General features: G+C 39.9%; 1 protein-coding gene across 1 annotated transcript; it reads left to right on the top strand.

The window, feature by feature from the left end:
• Positions 1-4,057: 4,057 nt before the first annotated feature.
• On the top strand, positions 4,058-19,845 carry PARVG (parvin gamma; the record flags this gene model as incomplete). Its single annotated transcript, XM_079540675.1, has 12 exons — positions 4,058-4,136; positions 4,621-4,685; positions 7,384-7,486; positions 8,383-8,523; positions 8,924-9,039; positions 10,266-10,321; positions 11,137-11,159; positions 12,605-12,666; positions 12,772-12,840; positions 13,787-13,888; positions 17,709-17,781; positions 19,766-19,845. The coding sequence occupies 12 exons, from the start codon at positions 4,058-4,060 to the stop codon at positions 19,843-19,845; spliced, it is 969 nt and encodes a 322-aa protein (XP_079396801.1).
• Positions 19,846-21,542: the final 1,697 nt, after the last annotated feature.

The following is a 21,542-nucleotide window of genomic DNA, read 5'->3' as shown; positions in this document are numbered from 1 at the left end:
GTGAGTGCCTGTGTATATCGTACAGTCAGTTCAGATGTCCTCTCACCAGTGCTTTATATCATACATCAGGGATATCTGGGAGTCAGACTGTGAGAAGACCTGCCGTGAGATGAGCTGATGCGATTCACTAAGAGAATGAGTTGGTTTATCTGTCGTTGTTGCAGCATTATGCAATAATCCAGTTCTCGGCCTACCAAAAATTCACTACGGCAGGTGGTGCAAGAGGAATACAGCAGCTGTTGCTTTTAAAGTAAACAAGGCTGTGACATCTCAGTAAAAGAGAACGAAGGACCACATAAAGACATTTCATTTGAATAGTCAATAATTAAAGCTCAATTTTATTAAAAAATCCCACTGTGAAATGCCACTACAATCAATATTCAAACAGTTGTCTCCTGGAATGATCTCTCCTCCTAATACTGATAAATAATTCATGCAGGAGGCCAGAGAAAAATAGCATGTCAGTAAGAGCTCTGGATAGTGAATTTGAGCGGTAGACTGCAGAGGTTATGGGAAGCCTGGAAGCTTGCAGGTGAGCAAATCTCCCATCCTTTCCGATTTCTCATTAAGCAATTAAACCCAAGGAGGAGTCCAAATCCCATTTTGTTCTGTTTCACGCTGTTTCTGCAGCAGGTTACCTTTTGAAAGGCCGCTACCAAGGATCAAGCCTTGCAGCAATGAAACTTGTCACAAGAGGCTACTCAAGAGCGCTAATTATTAGTAACAAGTAATGAGTCTATTAAATGCTAAGGAGCTGCAGTTCTTAGCCTCTGAAATGGCAGTTGGAAATCAGTATAGGTGAATGCAAAGTGAAACACATAGTGGGAAAACACAATACTGTTTCTACAGATAAGTGATGGGCTCAGAGCAGGGTGTTGGTATTTAGGAATAAGATCTTGGAGTTTTAATAGACAGTTCTGTTAAAGTGCCAGCTCAATCGGCTCAGCAGTGATCAGTAAAACAAATGATGTTAGGAATTAGGAGGAAAGGCATGCAGAGCAATGCAGAGGGCACCGCCCTAAACCTGTGCAGTTCTGCTTCCTAGCAATTGAAAAAGGATGTGGTAGCATTGGAGAAGGCTCTGAAAATGGGGGCTCAGATGATCAAAGTTACAGAATGGCATCTCTGCAAAGGATGTAGGGTGTGCTTCTTTGTGGAAAGAGATGACTGTTGAGGGTGTACTGTAGCAGCATAGTAACATAAAGATGTGAAGAAAATGAAGTAATGGCTCTCCACTTAGGTGTAGTGGGGAGCTTCAGAGGAAGTAGCCTAGGGTCAGAGCAAGCAGAAGGGAAGTGTTTCCTTATACCAGTTGGCGCTATGCTGTTCAGCTCCTCACTGTTGAATGGTGAGAAAGGCATGCATTCATGGGCAGGCTGGGAAGTTCATGAGAACTAAGTATTTTGACAGCATCAAATTATTAGGACTCCAGTTTTGGTTTAGAAAGGCTGAGCAGCAGGGTGTTGAAACTTGTGAGCGTGTTTTAGGGAAGTAACTTGTTAATGCTTTCTCTATTTTCTTTTTCCCTAAGCATCTGACTTTGGGTGCTGTAAAGGACCAGCAGCATTCAAATGATCTCTGATATCAGGTGACAGGACATTTTGTCTCACCCAGAATGGCCATTTTACCATTCTGGCCAAGTACAACACACAAGACCTAGTCCTTGGAGTACATTACCTTTCATTAGTGTAAATTCTTAATTTCAGACCCTTTCCTATAGGCTTCCAAATGTTAAAGGTAGCTTTCTGATGCCCGGGTTCCTTGGCCAAACAGATACCAAGGATGTGGCAGGCAATATGCCTTATTTTAATGTGTAAATATTCAAAGGAAGTGTAAGGGATGTGCAAGTTGGATATTGCAGTGAAGTTGAGTTGGTAAGTTGTGGTTTACATTGATTATTACATAGGGCTTTAGAGTAGAACTTTCCAAGACAAAACAAGTGCCAGAAATCTAATTTAAGTTGGACTTAGGTTTCTCTGTATTAATTACCTCTTTCCTCCTAGTTTCCTCCTCTAGACAGTCTCATCTCAGATAGTTCAGTTGCTCCCCAGGCACTAAGTGACTCAATTTCTCCTAAGTATCTTAATTTATTATCCACCTTTCAGGTGACAACATTCAGTTTTGCAGTCATAATGACAGTTATCGCTTTGTGACTCTTCTTCCTTGATTGTCTGTTGGGTTTGTATCTAATTTGTTTGCAAGACTGATATGCAAAAGTATTTAATTGCCACTTCCTAGCAATAATTGTGGCTTGGCAAGATCTGTGTTAAAATACACATTCATAATGGACTTTGACTGGAGTCTTTAATGAACACTGAGAGAGTCTGCAAAGGAAGATTATACATTTTTGAGTGAAAAACTACCAGAGAAATGCCACTTTGGAAACTGTCTCTGGGCAGTTGTGCAATGGCATTTGCAGCAGCTCTCTTGCTCCAGGAGCAAGGAGGGCTATGAAGATTGTGAAGGGTCTGGAGGGAAAGGAGCAGCCGAGGTCCCTTGGTGTGCTCAGCCCAGAGCAGAGGAGCTGAGGGGAGGCCTGATGGCGGCTGCAGCTCTTCACAGGGAGCGGAGGGGCAGCGCTGAGCTCTGCTGTGTGACAGCGACAGGGCCCGAGGGAACGGCATGGAGCTGTCAGGGGAGGGCAGCTGGGGGTCAGGGACAGGGGCTGCTCCACAGGGTGGTTGGGCCACGGAACAAGCTGCCCAGGGCAGTGGGCATGGCACCAAGTGCCGGACTTCAAGGAGAGTTTGGGCAAAGCTTTCAGATATAGGGTTTGGATTTTGGGTGGTCCTCTGTGGAGCCAGGAGCTGGACTCTGTGATTCTTATCAGACCCTTCCAACCAGGGATATTCCACGATTCTGTGATCTGCTGAAGTCAACTGATCTTTGGTTTAAAGAAGAGCTATCCTTTTTGTACAGACTTTTAAAAGAGACTGCTCAGGTTCTAGTACTATTCCTTGCTTTAGTCTTTGCCACGTTAAAGCATCCTAATTTTCTTAGTCTTGTGGACTTGGCCGATCAACCTTTACATAAACACACAGACTGCAAAAGCAAGCACTTGGAACTTTTCCTACCACTTAAGCATCCTGTAGAGCCTAGTTCTGTCTTTCGTGTTTTGTAGGCAACATGGAACAGATTTACATATGTGTGGTTAAAAAATCAGACTTGTCTTTGCTTGTACTGTGGTTTAATTCAAGAACACTAGGGGACATCTTTGCCAGACCCTTCTTCATAGGTCGTGGCTGGTATCAGGGTGCACTTCAATTTGGTAGGACAAATGAGTGTTATACAGCCTCCCCACCCTACTCCCACAGCTCCATTCTTTGGCTCCTGCTGTCCTCTGTGCAGCTCCTAGCCATTTTAGCTCCTAGCCTGCCTCTAGTATTGTTTGTTGACGGGGTGTTTCCATCTCTGTGTTGTGTATTGCTGTTCTGCTTTCATTCAAAGATGGCTAGGCTGCGTAGGGAAGTCATTCTCCGGTCTGTGTTTAAGGTACAAACTGTTGAGAAGCTGTGCAACTTAATTTAACATCAAGTTGAGGTTGTATACCCAGAAGGAAGCTGCTTTTTTTTACACAACTGTACCAGATGGTCTAGTAAAGGAAACTGCTTGTATCTGTAAGCTCATGTCTAATTTAACTACTGCATTCTTGATTTAATAGTTCTTAAGTATTGATCATTTTTATATGTATTGGTATCTAGAAGCCAAAAGCTTCTTTTTAATGTAAATTGAAAAATGATTTTACTAATTGATTCAGATGAAACAATTGGTTGGAATTAAGGCAAGTTTTTGTGCTTAAGGGCTTCCTTCCTTATATTCTGATTATTAACAGAAAAAATGAAGCTTCTTTATAACTTTACATTTTTTTATTATGCATTTAAATATTATTTTCAGATTGTTTTTAGAAGTAATTCACAGGTCATTAAATAATAACTAAAAAAAAAGCCCTTTCACTTGTTTTCTTCCTAACAGTTATTTTCTTCTATTCATGCCTTCTTTACTCATGTTTCCTTTTACTCTGTATCTTTTATCAGGTAACCAGGACTGAAAAAATACAATGGACGCAGACTTCTTAAATGCATTTACACAGCCTGCTGCTCTTAATAAATTCTTCGTTGAGGATGTCATCACTCCAGGTAAGTACTTCGTAAACCAAGACAGAAAAAGGTCCAAGGAGTGACCTGAAGAGACAAGCAGAAAAATTGTAGTACGAATGAATCGTGTATTTTTCAACAGTAGTCTCCTGGCTTCATCGGCAGCAAGTAAATGCTGTGATGTGCATGTAGTTTGGCCTCTGACTCTCTTGAAGCAGATAATGAAGAAGCAACACAAGTCCTAGCTGATTCTTTAACTGAAATTGAAATTTCATACATAAAGGTTTGCCTAACTTTTGTTTCCAGGATTGTCCCTCTAGATTTATTGATTTGAATTACGTTGGAATATAACTTCTGACAGCAGTCTTTATTGTTTTGATAAGTCATTTTCTTCCTTATGGGGAATCAATTGAAATAAAAAATGGCAATTTCTACATATGTCAGTTAGTGATACTGCAGATTTTTTGGAAAACTTGCACGAGTCGTATCTGATAATTGTAATTGATCTTGTTTCTTTCCTTCATAGGAGAGAAGAGGAAACTCATAAAACCCACCTCAAGCAACAATCCCAAACTGGAGGAATTAAAACTGGTACAATTTCTTTTACTACAGTGTTTAACTCTTACCTGAGATGTAAGACATCTCAGGTATGTACCCTGTATGTACCCTACCACATGGCTGCTCAGTCATGTAAATTACTCAGCTCCTCGGCCCCAGACCCTCACTCTATAAGGGCATGGGCATGTCCTGATGCTGGCATTTGGGCTTTGTCAAGTACAGTTCTAAGCTTTATGTGCTGACACCCCACAGAGTGGTCTCTGTTGTGCATAAAGTGGAGAGCGGGTTTAAAATCTGGGATTCTTCTTACATGATTTCTCACATAACTCGGGACACATGTGTGAAGTAGCCGGATGCTACTTAGCTGTAGCAATAGTGTAATGGCAATAAGAATCCATCCAGGACAGCCAGCTGTGATTGAAAGGAAATCCATGTCAACACTTGTTATGACTAACAGGAGACGTTCAAGTACATTGAAGTTGGTTCTCCTGATCCTATTATAACAGGCTGTGGAATTACTGTGGTGATGGTCAGCAGTTTTCTCTTGTCCTCTGCCTTATGTCTGCAGCTCACTGAAGGCTGCAGGCTTGACGCAAGCTAAGGTGCAGCCTGATGGGTTAATAAATAACAGAATAAGGAGGAGTGAGGATGTGCAAGTCACCAGTGAAATTGAAGAGAAAAGCCCTCAAGCTGTTGTGCAGTTCATTGTCTGCTTGAGGTGGCTGTGACAGATGAATCCTATTTCACGGGAAAGTGCTTTATTTCCAAGTAATTTTGAAAATTCCCCCTGTGCTTTCAATCACTGTGTTTTTCTAGTGGCATAGCCCAGGGGAAGGCTAGCATACTGAAATTTCCTGCAAGAAAAGTGGTGTGTCTCTTTTGAGACTGGCACTTCTTGCATTATGGAGATACTAAAAGTGTTAGAAATATTACAATAACAAGCTTAGGCTTTGTGCTGTTGTGTGTGTTATATGGCATTCATAAATTCTTAAATATGTGTGCTTCTTTATTATGTTTTCTTAAACCTTCATGCACATTTGATAAAAAATATTTAATTTCTATGTCAGGCTTTCACAATGTTTTTATATGAAAGAGGAAATCTTGAAAGGTGATGCTGCGAAATGCAATTATGTTGTCTACAGAGACATTGCATTTGTTCTTTCCAGACTGCCAAAAATGAAGAGATTCCTTATTATATGGAGATTTCTGTGAGCTTCAGTGCTTGATTCTTTTCCTCTCAGAAACTCCTGAAAGAATGTTTGTCGCTGTCTGTCTTCTCTGTGGAAGATGGTGAGGTGGAAATGCAGACCCAAAGGAGGGCATCCTCCATGTGCCATCACTGCTACTGCTTGCCCTCTTGATCTAAAGTGTTTGTGGCTCTTTCGTAGAAGAGCTTGGGATGCAGATGGGGAGCCGTGGAGATCCTTATTTAACTTGGAAAAAGACAGTCTTGCATTACGTTTTTGTTCTGAAGCTGGGAGCTAAGAAGTGTGAAATGGCTTGCTGTAGTTACTGTAAATATTGAAGAATGTGTAAAAGAGAAGATGGTTGCTTTAGAAGCCAGTAGCAAACATCTTTAGGTATTCCTTTTCTCTTTTCTCAATTTATTCATTTTTACACACTGCTCTGCAGCTGAATGGGACCCCAGTAACAGGACTTGAAAGAGTAGTCTGAGCTGCAGGCTGTGGTCGTGGTTGTGAAGAGCTGAGATACCCAACGAGGAGTCTCATAAATCTATACTTAGCAGTACTTTCTGCTTTTCTGCTTTTTGGTCTTGCCTGTACCATGACATTTGGTGTACATGTCTAGCCCTTGCCCACCTAGACATCACCAGGTCTTAGGCTGCAGGAGCAGAGCTTTCTGCTCTAGAAAACGCCAGTTACTTTGTTGTTGAGGAAGTGTGCTTACACATGCTTTGTCAGCTCCTCAGTTCAGGAAAGTGCCCAAGTTGGGCATTTTTTTCTCATGCAATTTCAAGCATTCCAGAGGTCATTATTTGTATTTTTATAAACTGTTTCTTATATTTTTGTTACTGCTGGCTAACTTACAGGGACCTGCTATGAATTATCTCTTATATTTACATCAAATGATAAGGAGATCACCCATACAACATACTCCAAGCACTCACTTGCAGCAGTAAAAATAGCAATATGAGCAATACAAGTCCTTTTTCAGGAGATTCTTATTGATAACCAGCTGGGACTGCTGCTTTTTAGTACTACTTCAGCCAGTCATCTTGCCTTTGTATTAGCATATGTGACTAAATAAGGAATGGAGCAATGCTGAGGAGCTCCTCTGGTGTCGTGCATGCAGGATATGACCCACAGAATGAGAGAAAGCTTTCACAAACTTTTGTCTGTGTGAATTCTCTGATGTCTAATAAAGGCAGGGTCTACTGTACTGCCTTCTCCCTAATGGAAGTGGCAATAGGATCTGCCTTCTTCCCTGTGAAGCTAATTCTACAAAATTCATGAGAATATAACTTGGGAGGTACTAGTCTCACTTAAAACTTTGCCCAGACGTGGCTAATGAGCCTTGTATTATTAGGAAGAACCAATTGATACTTAACTTCCAGTTTCTTTAAAAAATAACCAAGAAGGAAAAAGGAAGTAGAGGTTGAAAGCAAAATGAAACATGAAATAAGACTAAAGAAAGAGGTAAAGCATGGCATAGCACTGAGGACTTGTCCAGACAAAAATATAATTGTCAGCTGTTTCGTTTCCCTCCACAGCTGCTGATTGACTGGATTAACACGACTCTGAAAGAGGAGCACATAGTAGTGATAAGTTTGGAAGAAGATCTGTATGATGGGCTGGTACTTCATCATCTCTTGGGTAAGCTGCTTCTGAGTTAAGCTCGCAAATAAATAACAGAAAACCTTTACAAAGGTAGGATAAACATACTCTTGAACAGAAAGTGCTGTGGGTAAGTTGTGATAAAGGCAACTCTGAATGGATGCCTGGTGATCCACTGTTGTTTTATACAAATATTGTTTGTCTTCTCAGAAAGTCTTTAGCATCAGCCAAGAGCACAAAGGCAAATTATGATGCTACCAGAAATATAAAATGGGATCAGCACAATGATTTGTATATTTTCCAGCTTTTTTGCTTTGTTTTTTTTTTTAAGTTTCAGGTCTATAACTCTGAATTGATGAATATCAATTTATTAAAGATGTGATCTCTTGGAACAGCCTCTTGGTCCATTTGTTTCTTCATTTTCCCTGTCCCTGCTTTGTTTTTCTCTTTTTGGGCACTCCTTTCAAATCCCATCTCCTTTTCCTCAAAGTGGAAGACAGCAGAGTGAATAGGATTAGCTTATTTTCATAGATTGTTTGTCTGAGCAATGAGCTGGGATTTCTTCTTTATGTGTGAGTTGGTATGGCCTTTGTGCAGTACCTACAGGAAGGATTAATGTGTTGAATTCTTGTATGTTCCCCTAGGAAAAGGAGTGATGTGGAGTGCTGGGGATGGAGATGCTGCTGTAAGGAATGGGCTGAGACCTTCAGAGTTTTACTGTGTTTACTTGAGGCTATCAGAGAGAGTGGGAGTTTGATAAGGCATATGCTGTGGGCGGGCTGTGGGTCTGAGGTGTGGAAGCTGCTAAATGGTACTGGGCATTGAAAACAAGACTTTGTGTGCTTTGCTGAGATTTTATATTGATTTTTTTTTTTTTTCCTCTCTGTGATGGTGTTAAATGCATCCATCTTCTTTATGTGGGCTCTCTGTCAAAGAAAATCTAGGATCTCTCAAGCTGGATGTTGACAAGATAGCATTAACAGAAAAAAAACAGCGTCAGAAACTCTCTGTGATTCTGGAAGCTGTGGCTAAGTGTTTGCAACTGGAAGAAAGTCAGCTGAAATGGAGTGTGGAAGGTAGGTGCAGCTGTGAAACAGGACAAAATCAACCATCCCGAGGCTTCCTCTGCTGTAAGACTGCTGTGAAGCAGTGGAGTGCCAGAACAGTAATTAAATGACCTGTTTGCAATTATTAGTTGAACCACAAGTGAGACAAGAATATCTAGTCCCTGACTAAGTGCAGCTGTGTCCTCCAGGTATGTAGTTTAACAGCCTTTAGCATCCATGTGAATGTCTCACAAAAAGGACTTTCAAGACGTGTTATTGCTGAATTGTGATGTGATATAAACCTCAACTTGATGTCCCATCTGTGTTACTGTGACTTTGGGATGCTCTGTCCAGGAAGAACTTAGGATATTACAGTGAGGTTTAATTGTTCTGCACAATAAACTTTGTATTCTTTCTTTACATGGTATAGCGATTTTAGCAAAGGATTTACTGAGCACACTGCATCTTCTGGTCGCAATAGCAAAGCACTTCCAACCCAGTCTGGCTTTTCCTCCTAATGTTCATGTGGAAACAATCACTTTTGAGGTATTTATGGCTTTAATATTTGTCACTGAGTATCCTAAAAACGTTTCACAAGACTTAGTTTTATTTATAATTAAGGAGAAATGTGTGTGCAACAGTAAATGGGAGACTTATTTTCTGTGAACTGTATCTTTCAATTTAATGACTAGACCATAATTTTTGAGCTTAGTTCAGGTGCTGTAACTTTAAAAGGATAGAAACACTATGTTACTTTTCTCTTTGATCGAAAAAAGGAATGGTCCAATCTGAAAGCAGCTATTGGTATCAGTAAAGAAGCAGAAGAAGAAATTCTGTTCCTGCTCTCTCTAAATGTTTTAAAGTAGAAGCCTGTGCTTATTGAACATGACATTAGTTTCTTTCTGTAGGGGGAGTCTGTCCATTGGAGTCACATTTTGATATTTTTCTCTATGAGCTGAGATTTGCATGCTTTCTTTCTCCGCTGTGTTTCTTGAAGTCAGCTCTGGAACTTCAGGAGAATATTCAGAAACCCACTGTTTGAGATACAGTTGCAAAAATCAGCACCACTACATCACAGTTTCAGTTGCCATTCTGTTGTGTTTTGAGCCCTGCACCCTGTATGGCATTACCTAGAGTTTTCACTCTTCGAAGGATGGTAACTGGAACTGGGACCATACGTACACTTAAAGTACATTTTTCATGTCTGGAGGATTCAGAGTGTCAGGGAGGGACAGCCTCTTTAGGGGCCGTGTCCCAGCCTAGCACTCAGGAACAAGTAGACTCTTTGATTTCTTAGAATTACTCTAATTACTTGTCCCTTTGCAGTGCTCAGATGCTCCTGTCATGTGAATCCTTCCCACCAGTGAAAAGTCAGACTCTTTATAAAGCAGTCCTCCCACTAGTGCCCTGTGTGGCTGCAAGTACCTCAGTGCACAGAAATCAGGAGGGATTATCTATAAAACCACCGCATCAGAAATGAACATTAGCCCTGAGAGAGAGGGGGCCGTGGTAATGGAGATGGTGGGGTTTTGGTGGTGAGCTGCTTCTTCCCAAGAGAAATTAATGCTCCTGAAGGGAACAGGTCATTCTTGGTTGAAGAGAGCAGAAAGGGGCAGCAACCTCTCAAAGTGCCTGTACTAATTGTGCTGGGCTTCTTGATCAATGCTCTCTGGTAGTCATTTAAGGCAGCAGACAGTTCATGAAAGTGTCACTAATGCTTTCAGATTTTTTTTGCATAACAAAACCAAAAATACATATTTTCTGTTTAACAGAACACCTCCAAAGGATTAAAGACAGCAAATGGGGTGGAATATATCACAGGAAGCAAGTAAGAGGGGATATATTTGGTTTGTACACTGTCAATCAGAAAAGAAATATTGTGGGTGTTTTTCCCCTTAGAAACAAAAACTATCTGATATTATGATGATGACAAAAATCATAAAAGCAGGCATGCATATGCATGTTCTACTTTTTATTTAAATTTCTCTAAAATAATGTATACGAGTATTTATGGGGTTGTTATTGCCATGGAATATTGCAATAAAAATAGTAATAAACATCCAGTACTCTAAATTCACTGTAAAATAAACAGGAAATTTTATAAAGCCACAGTGGTTTATATCTACTATTCATTTATTTCTATTGTGTCCATAAATTAAGAAAATGGAGGCAGGTTTTTGCTTATTCTGGTTTGATGAAGTAAGGTTTGGGCTTACTGAGTTTGTGAGGTGCTGTGGTTATTAAAGATCTGGCAGGATATCATTTTTACACCAAGAAAATATGGCCATCATTCCAAGAACCAGATACAGACTTTCCTACTGTCATCTTTTATATGCTAGAACACCTTCAAATTCTAATTTCACGAGCAGCTTATTGCAAGAGGTTATTATGGGTTGTGTTTATAAAATAAATGTTCATTGGTCTGTGGGCCAGTTAAATTTTCATGTTTCCAAGTATCTACACGGATATACAGTGTGCTTAAAAGTGTCTCTTGAAAAGTTACTCTGACATAAAGTTAATGGCACTTTGTACTGTATCTCCTGCTTTACAAGGTGCCTGATGGCCCAGATAAGCTTTGCTTATGAATAAGATTAGTTCTGTTGAATGCTTTTTCTAATTCTTTCTTTTTTATTGCACCTCTAGAGAGAATTCAGAAGAGCAGTCAAGTAAGTACCGGCTTTGCCAAATCCAGCACTTCTCCATTAAGTATTATTATGCCCCAAAGTGGGATCGATTTTTACCGTGTGATAAAATCATTATGTTTCCACTAGAATTAGTGGAGACTCATTGATTTCTCCTAGCATTTTTCTGCAAATGTCTTCTCTTAAAGTCTGTATATTCAGCACAATATGGCTTGGAAGCTGGATAGTCCCTTTGCCTGTGGGCTGCAGGTGGGAGGTGAGACAGGGAATGATGCAGTGAACTGATGACCCAGCAGAGAAGCCCTGGCTGGGGACAAAATATGCTTTGAACTAAAAGAAATAATTAGTCTGTGCTGATCTCATTCTCTCTGTTGGAACTACTTATGAACACAGTGCCATGAGAATTGCATTTCTTCTTGCCTCAGTAGTTGCAATGTCATTTCCTTTCTGCAGTTTTCAGATAGGATTCTGAAATCTGGTGCTTAGTTATGGATAGCAGCTCACTAAAGCAAGCAGCCTCCTTGGAGATTTTACCTTTAGGGCCTTTCAGGGCTATGAAACACTTGAGATGAAAATTGTCCATGTGTGCAGAGCCCACAGAATGTCTTGGCACTGCCCAAGCTTTGGCTAGAGGCTTTTGGCTAGCACACCATGAGCTGCTCCTTGCTGCTAAGGAGCATTCTTCATCCCTGGTGAATGAGTGCAACTGTTTTAATTCTCTGCTGAGCCCTTTGTATTAGCATTTCATACTTTGCAGAGGTGCAAACTGTATCATTTAATATGTGTTTATCACTTATTCCCCTGACTGGCCTCTAGTGTGGGCTGAAATAGTGAAAAATACTATAATTGAGTATTTCTTCCAAAGGATTGATTCTGCTGGAAAAAGAAATCTGAAATTCACTCTTCAGAATGCTGTCTCCATCTATTTTTAACACGGCTTGCTTAGCAAAGGCTGAAAGGAGTCTCATAGCACAGCTCCAGAAGAGGGCTCTCTCGTTTCTGAGACTGCTGCAGGTTGCAGACTGGCTCTGAGATGTGATGGGATCCATTCACCTGCTTCCCAGCAGGGAGGGAGGGCAAACCAGCTAAGCTCCTTCACTGCAGAGGCTTCCTTGCTGCTGACTTTCTGGAGGAACCTTTCTTAAGCAGAGCTGCATTTGCCTACCTGCACCCTAGAAATCTATTCCTCATTTAGTTTTGCTGCCAGAACTGGTGCAGTATAAATCTTGAGAACATCTGCAGGTAACAATTACAGAGCTGATGAATTAAATTTGGTATAATTAGGCTAACGAGAAGCCTCTACCTCTGTCCTGTGTTAAATCCAAAAGCAGGATTTTTTCCATTCTCCCTGAAGCATTTTTCCTCCCTGGTTTATAAGGTGTGATTGCCTTTCTCCTTCTCAAGCCATCTTAAACCTGTGATCTGACAGTTTATTCCAAACAGTATCAATTAATGTTGTTTTGATACAGCGGATGATGCCTTTGATGAATTATTTAGCCGTGCTCCTGAAAGACTGGATGATGTAAAAAAGGTAATTTATTTATTTATTCCTTAACAGAATCAAAATATATTAGGTGAAACATAATTCATGACCACTGAAAAAAGTGCTCTTTTATTCCTCTCCTGTTTTCCATAGGTGTTTTTGCAGTTTGTCAACCAGCATGTTGGAAAATTGGGATTAAATGTGAAAGACATGGAATCTCAGGTAGCCTGCACTGAACTGAAACTTATCATTTCCTGTCATTTATTTGAGTGTTTCACCATTAGGATCCCTCCTTTTTGTTGTATCAGTTTTAAACTTGTCAACATAACGATTGTATTTAGCTTTGGGTTAAGATATCAGGCTTCAGTCCCTGAAATTTGAGAAACTTCTAAGAATTGGAAAAATACAGCATTGTACTGAATACTGTACGTTCCTTGTAATGCTACAGGGAGTCATTTTCAGAGTTGACTGAACTCCCATCTTTCTGAAGTAAGGCTGATTTCTGAGAATTACACTGATAGGTTGGTTGCTGGTGTTTAGTGATCTTTAATGCGGGGTTTGCTGCAGGGTAGGAAGGCTTGATTTTCTTTAAATGGCAGAACTCCATCCTTTGAACATCGAGCTTCCTTAGAGTCTGTCAAATTGCAGAAGTACTTGCTGGGCAGCCCAGGATCAACTCCCACGCACAGGAAAGAGAGGCTCCATCACACCTCCACTGTTCTTGGGGACGGAGCAAGGGATGGGGGGAGGTCTCAGGGGTGTCCCTGATCCTTTTTTCTTTGCTTCCCTGGACACATACACTATAGCAGCAGGAGAAATCAGCCTGTGAGAAGGGAAGTTCTGGGAGGCTTTTGTTGTAAATCTCAGGCACTGCGCACAAGTGTATTCATGTGTTTGTCACTTGTGGCTATCTGAAGTCTCGTCACATCTGGAACAGTTTGTTTTAATAGCAGTCCTTTCACGAGGTTGTATTTTTTTTAATATGAGCTTAGGAGCCTTATGTAAGTATGCACGAAGCGTGCTGTCTGAGAGGTCGAGGAGGATGAGTCACTGGGCTGTCTGGTTGCCAGAGTGCCGTTGCAATTCTCTTATCACTGGAGTGGTGTTTATCTTTGGAATTTACTAAAAGCCCACATAATAAATAATATTCAAATCATTCCTCTTCCAGTTTGCAGATGGAGTTATTTTACTTCTGTTAATTGGACAACTAGAAGGTTATTTTCTGAATTTAAGGGATTTCTTTCTGACTCCAGCTAGCACCACAGAGATGGTAAGTTGTTATTTAATCACTTAGAACCCAAAGCTTCAAACATCTTGTGTATTTATTGCTTCCATATGTCGGAAGAGCTCCGTGTCTTGCTGTAACTGCTGCTGCAGTATAAAACCATATACACGCACGGTGTTTGCTGATGATGCTTTGGGACAGTACAAACGCAGGTACTAGGTGGTATTCAAATACTTTGGGACATATCTTCTTCAAAAATGTATTGTCTTATGTGATGTGAGCTATTGTTAATTGCATTTATTTATGCAGATGCATTCTTCTGAAGCCTTCCAGTTAAAATCAGAGTCTCTCTGCAGCAAGGAATTGGTGTGCTATCCTCCTACTAGTCTGTCCTACAAATGACATTGTTAAACAGATGACATATCTTGCATAACAGAATTGGATTCATATAGCTTTCCTTATGTCATCCTAAAAATATACCGTAATTGAGACATGACCAGAACATTTTGAAAGCCCCTTCTGTACTTTAGAAGCTCTTGAGAATATACCTCCTTTCTTCCTGGCTCCATTCTCAACCTCTACCAGGCAGGTTTTATCAGAACTTCCAAAGAAAATAGTAGTATCAGCCAGAAGGTAGTGCATGCTGGGTTGCTGGTGTGAATGCCCCAGCCACACATCCAGGATTCTGAAATGTTTTGAGGCATCTGAGATCTTTTCAAATTGTTTCTGATGTTGCTAAGGTCATAGGTGTTTCTGATGTGGCTCAGTTGCTGACGCTGGTGGGTCATGCACGCTTTCAGGAAGCTGACCATGAAAACGGTTATTTATGTTGATGATTTTGTATACGCGCATGCCTTTGCACCATAAAAATCAAAAAAACTTTTTTCCTTTGGGTCAGCGAATGGCTCAGAAAATCACAGAATTATAGAATGGCCTAGGCTGAAAAGCACCACAATGATCATCTAGTTGAAACCCTGGATGTTTTTCCTGGGTTGTATTTGTTTAGGTCTCTGAAGATGAAATGTTTCATATCCTTTGTGCTCTAGAGATATCTGAGAAGGGAATCTCTCCTCTGATGTGATTTGCATTCAGGGTTTCCCACACGAATGTCGATTCCCAGTCTCACTGCAGCTCATCTCCCCAGGCACTATTTATCTGTGATGAAAATTCTCAGAGATCCCTTCTTCAATAATAAATACTTCTGTGGAGATCATCAAAGCATTTAAAAGTACAGCTGTCTGAGACGTAGGTTCAGATTTTTTCAAAATTGGTTGACTGTTAAAGGCATTAGGAAAATTCAGATTTTATATCTAAGATGATGGGAAACAGATTTTGAAAAGTTAAATAAAATCAAAGCTTAAAATCTTTCCCTTTCTCCTCCTCTACTCAGTTTTTGAAATTGTGTGCTCTGGTCCACTGAATTAGGAACAAACTTTCAACGTTTTCTTCCTTCAGAAGAAGTCAATGAATATTTTTTCATTTAAGATTTTGTAGATAATGTTTTTCTTTTTGTATTAGCCCTGTTCCGACTTGCACGGATCTCAAGAAATGAAATGCCTTTACTACATTTTAGGTACAAACCGAGCTTAGAATACCTAGTTCTTACCCTGCTTCCAATGGTCACTAGCACCAGATGAGGTTATAATGGGACTATACACTGGTTCAATTCAATACTATACATTCCAGCAATTTCATTTTAGCAAAATTATTTCCAAGAGCTGTATTTTCTGTTGAATACTTTGCCAAAGTGCTATTTACTGTTATTCTTGTCTGATGTTTATTACAAGAAAGAAAGCAAGATGACAGTACAACTAAAAATATTGAACTACCATGGTTCAGCTGTCATTTGAACATAAAATGTCTTTCAATCCCCATGTGCTGTCTTACTCCCTGCCATTTTAGACGTTAATTGGTACAGTAAAGTATGAAAATATAACCTTTGCTGATATTTAAAACATGTCATTCATGTAATAAAAGTGTGACAACCACACGCACCACTGAAATCAGTGCAGTGTACCAACTTGCTCTCAAGCTGGAAGCTTGTAGTTCCAAACTGATAAATGCGCCTCGTGAGTCACAAGGAGGGGAAACTGGAATGGAAGCTGTGATACCAAGAAGGAAAATAGAAACAAAAACTAAAGGAGATAGGGAGGATGGGAGTTCATGTTACAGGGGCAGGAGAGCTGAACAAAGTGGGGATGACATCCTGGAGGTGACTGGCCTGCAGGTGCAGCAAGTCTGTGCTCCAAGTGGGTTACTTTTGTTCTGGGTGTCTCTTACAAACAGCAAGGCTTATAAGCAGCTGTAAATCAGGTCTGGTTCTGGGTGCTCATGTCTATAGGAAATCATATATCATAAGACAAGGGATAGAATTATGAAATTATCAGGCTGGAATGAAGGGTGAACTTTGTGTGGCCAGGTGATAAGGCCTGGGAAGGCTCCTGTGCTTATCACAACTGTGCAGACTTGGTATTTTTTGTCAAACCAGTCCCAAAGCTGAAATATCCCAAGCATTCTGATTGCTGTCAGATTGTAAATCCTAGAGAATTTGCCATCTCTTTTGAGTGTGGAAGTGCAGCTGGAAGGAACAACTTACTTTTCTAGGTTGCCTTTCTTAGGTAATTATCAGTATTTCTGTCTGAAGATTTACATTGAAATCTGCGAGTTTCTTTTCCTTGCAAATCTCATGTGCTTTAGGGAGGAAAATGAGATCCTTTCACCTGTGCTGATTCAATAAGAAAACATTTGATTTATTCATTCTGATCAGAAAAATTGTGTAGATTGGTATGAGCTTAAGCTCCCCTGTCTGCTGAGCATGAGAGGAAGAAAACAAGCTCAAATTTTGTAAATCTCGGTTACTTGTAAATCACAGAACCGGGTAAAACATAAATCTATCACTTCTTTTCAGAGCACACGGTTTTTGCTTGGCTTATGCATGTGGGACCCCAGTGCTTTTTGTCAGAAGATAATAGGGAACAGCGTGGCAGCATTTAATGTCGTACCTCCTGAAGGATAAATTGCTCAGTAGCCTAAGGAACATACAAAGAAAATTTGAAGTTCTTATAGGCCTTGTTACATCGTTAGAGGGAGAGAGCCTGCTAATTACCATGCAAGTAAATAGCTGCCCTTAAGCTGTGAGGAGCTAGTAAATTGAATGTTATATTATGTTGAAATATCATTCATCATTACTGCACATGCCTGTGGTGCAACTTTCATGTGGGAAAGAGAGAAAAACAAGTGAGGAAAAACATGGAAAAGAAGCCCAGCCTTTATTCGTAGAGGTATGCTCAATTTCTCAGGAGTAACACTAAGGGATATCATCACTACTATTACATGCATATGCATCTTTATAAGTTAAAGCATAAACCTCACAAGTATAGCTGATCAGAAGATTTCCAATCTTGGTAATACTAAATGAAATACAGACAACTTTTGACTTGCATACTTTTTTGCTCCAAATATGGTAAACATATGGACATTGTTTAAAAAAAAAAAAAAAAGTAGAAATAAATTCAGTGCATTTGTTAGATCCAGTTGTGAATCTACTCTGCTTTCCCTGTGGAAACATCCATTAACAGAAGACTTTCTCATGCAAGATCTATTTTTAAATAAATGGATTGTTATTCCCACCCCATGGGTGGGATGCATATTGCTGGAGATGGGTTGCGCATCTGGTTTTATATGATAAATGGTAGAAATTCTGAAGAGCACTCCATCAAAAGTAAAGAGATGAATATTAGTGTGTATTTATGAATCACTATCTTATTCCAGCTACTAGAGAAATACTTCTAAAGCCATGCTGGTTGTTATGCTGTTAGATGGACAGTATTTTCCTGTTACACTAATCTCTTTCTCTTGTCAACAGCTTCACAATGTTAACCTTGCATTGGACTTGCTAACGGATGGAGGTCTTCTCAATTTTTCTGTGAACTCTGAAGGTAAGTCATGGCACACAGAATTGTCTGGAGTAGCACTACTAACATCCTGGCTAGCAAAACAGGGTAATTGAAGAAAGTAGCTTCTGCAGTGTGACACCCATGCATTTCATTATATGAATGACCCATAGTTCCTTGTTCAGAATGAATAATAATAAAGCTGAACATTGCTTTGATTTTTTTTTTAATTTATTTCTGTGGTAAAGATGTTACAGTATTACAGATATATCAATTACACTGAATTTAAACTGTTTAATAAGTCAGTGATTGTCACAGATTTAGAAGAGTGGCAGTTCTTATTGAAAGTACAGCAGCTGAGCTGGAGGGAAAGCCATCTTCCTATTTCATAAGGAGCTTAGGTGATACAAAACCAAACTTGTTTTATATGAGAAGGCACCTTTCAGAAAATGTACTGAGAATCAGAAAGAATAATTTTTTTATCCAAATCCAGAGTGGCTGGTGGGTCAATCGTCTGAATATGACATTTATAGGTCTTGGTTGTTGCTCTGCCTACTTCAGACCTCCGAGCTGAGTCTTGAGCTCCATCATTCAAGTGAATGCTTATATTGCTGAGTCAGTGCTTTGTGTCTGATTTTACTGGGATGTATATTCCTGTTCCTCTCTCACCTTGCCAAAAAAATTCCCTTGACTGAGTCCAACTTTCTAACTAAAAAATTGCCCGACAGAACATTTTTGACCAGCTGCTCATCCATGTGCAATGGGGATGTGGGATGCAGCTGCATTAATGAGTTCTCAAATAGCACAAGAGAGGGCTGTGTCTGCTCAGACTGACTTCTTGCAGAGGACAAGGCATGCAACCTCAGCCTGTCATTGCTCCCACAAGCTCAAAATCTTGTTGCTGAGTAAGAAAATCAAGTGTTTGTTAAAAATAAAAAGAATTACCTCTTCCATTGTTAGTTATTCAACAACAAGTCTATGTCTGTATTTAGTATGGAACCTAGTGCATCAAGGAGAGGGAATGACAGAATATAGGACTTCCTCTGTTTTCATTTTTGTTTTCTTTTTCCTCTAACACTTCAGTGATTCTGGAAATTTGCGTGATGAGCATGTATGAACTGTGGGCCTTTTGCCATATGGCATAGAGCTATGAGTTTAGAAAGCTATTTATATTAAATACGAAACAAGTAACTGGCATGAGCTCAGATCTCCATGCTGGGATCAACTTTTTATATGAAAAGAGTTAAAGCCTTGCTTTTTTCTTTCCTCTGACTATTCTCTACTGCCTCAAATACATATTTAATCATTAAAAAAAACATTGGTGCTAACGTCCACAGATCCTTAGCTTCATGGGGAAAATCGTCAGTTAGTAATTGATTTTAATATGATTTAGGGGTACTACAGATGTACACTTACTGTTCGAGGATCTCATCTATTGGTGTTTCATTGTTTCTTCTGATGATTTACAACAATAACAGAAAAACAGCAAACCTTCTCTATTAGCTACAATCTTCCGTTGCAATTATTAAACACGACAGAAGGTTGCATAACAAGAAAGTGGAAGCTGAGAACTAAAATCAAAAAAGGAAACAACCAACAGCAGGAAAACATGATAGAAACATGACAAAAAAATAGTATCAGGCAATTCCCAGTATGATTCATACCATAGAAAAATCAAAAACAATGAAAGGTGTATGAAAAATGAAAGGTGCAAAGTCCTATTAAATTATCTTCTTTGTTCTATCAGAGAACAAGAGATAAGAATTATTTCTTGCTATACATTATTTATCCTGTCTTCCAGCAAGATAGTGCAGCAAAGGTTCTTTTTTCTTATGTTCATTTAATGAATAAATATTTTTCTGAATTTGTGGTTCCTGTTTTGCTTCTTGTTGTAGTTAAACTATGTAAGTTTACATTATAATTGGAGAAAGTTGGAAGATTGGCTTTGGCAGTGGTGGAATCCTCTAGTCCTCCAATTAGAATTGCTAACACTTCCCATCTGGTTGTGTTCCTTCTTGTGTATCCACAGATATTGTGAAAGGAGATCTGAAGACTACAATGAGGGTTCTGTATTGCTTGTATTCCAAATACAAGGCTAAAGAAACATGAAGAGCAAGGCCAAGAGCTTAGATTGCCTCTTTTTCTTCTTTTTCCACCTCTTTCCTTTTCTTCTTTTTTTGTGCTAGCATGTCATGGCCTGGTTTTTGGATTCCCAGCTCTGTTTGCCACTGTGTATGTGCATACACTTGTGTGTGACACTTGCTGTATTAACACTGCATATGCGATTATGTATAGATGGCCTGAATAACTGGAAGTATGTGCATATCCAGGGCCAGTGAATTGTGTAATTCTTTGACTGGAGCAACAGTTTGTTCCAACTGAGATCTATGATGCTGCAAGGAAGTGTAACGTGTGCTTGTTTGAGACTCCAGATTCTTTGCTCCCGGAGATGAATGTGGAAGCTGTTATTGCAACCTCCCCGCTTTTTTGCTTCTTATTTACTCTGAAGAGGGAGAAGGCCCACCATAGCATCTCTGGGAAGGTTAAAGATACTATAGAAGTTCAGTTTACACAAGTGGTCACCTGTTGTCAGATGGAGCATTTGTTCCGGACACCAGAAGAATAAGTAGTCAAAATGAAGTTGGCATTTACCATAGAATTTGATGAAAGTTTCATCACTTGCCTTCTCTGGAAAAGGGACCAAGGATTACATGCTGCCATGAGACTGCAGTAACCAAAGGGATCTCCTGCATAGCTGTGGAAGAATGCCATGGTTTCCTTGACAAGTTAATGCCAAACTGGACAGCTCCAGCCTGTTGCAACCCTAATGTAATGTGTTACTGGTGGGAATGCTTATTGCCACACTGGGCACTTTACAGAAGAGATTGATGTGACTGCATTTCCCTCCAGACAGAGGTGGTAGATGCTGGTCAATTCTACAGCTGGTAGAAGTAGAGGCCATCATGGACGTGTGGAACAAAACTCTCAGTTTCTGCCACTTCCAACAGCATACTCGTGCTGGGAGCTTTCAAACTCCCCTGGGACCCTCTTAGCAGTGTTTGTCTGACAACAGTCCCCACGCATTCCATCAGGACCCTCTGCCTGCAGCCTGCTAACATGTCGTGTGAACTGTAACCCTTCTCTTTCTCTGGTGTTTTAAATCAGAACTCTTTCAAAACCTCTGTCTGCTCCCCTAACCTTAATGTTATGTCATGTTTGTATTGCATAAAGCTCGAGATGTAATTAAAAGAAAGTTTTGATATTATTTTGGCTTCTCTCTAAGCTGATTTAATTTCGTGCAGTCGGTGACTCTGATACTTGATCTCCGATCCAATCCTCCAACTGTGTAGTAGTGGGAAACTGAAGCGTGCTGAGTGTGAGTGGTGACATTTAAAGATGAGAATTTGTTGTGTCTCGTTCCTGATCACCCAGCCAAAGAAAGATCCTTAGATAGCAATAATGGGAAGTCTTTAAGTCCTTCCTTTGAAAGTGGTAATAATGCACAGCAGCTAAAGGAAAGCATTCTACCACGTAATCCCTTTTGTGCTAATAATAATCTCATTATGTCTTTACAGAGGAAAAATCCAGTGTGTGTTGCCAATGAACTACAAGATCAAGTTGCTTCCCTAGCAAAAGTTGTATTTGCTATTTCTAAAGATTTAAGTGAGAAATACTTGTTTTCTCATGTGCAGTTCTCTTATGTCTCTTGCTTTATTCCTTAATGGGACTCAAGTAATTGGCTTAAAGTTTTGTTCTTGCTTTGCAGACCCCTTCTGCTGAGGCTGTAACTTTGCAAGTGAATTGTG

The sequence above is a fragment of the Tetrao urogallus genome, assembly GCF_951394365.1.
Source record: "Tetrao urogallus genome assembly, chromosome: 1".
In the NCBI taxonomy this organism is placed as follows: Eukaryota; Metazoa; Chordata; class Aves; order Galliformes; family Phasianidae; genus Tetrao; species Tetrao urogallus.
Note: the sequence above shows the minus strand (reverse complement) of the source record. Positions and strands in the feature narration are given on the sequence as shown.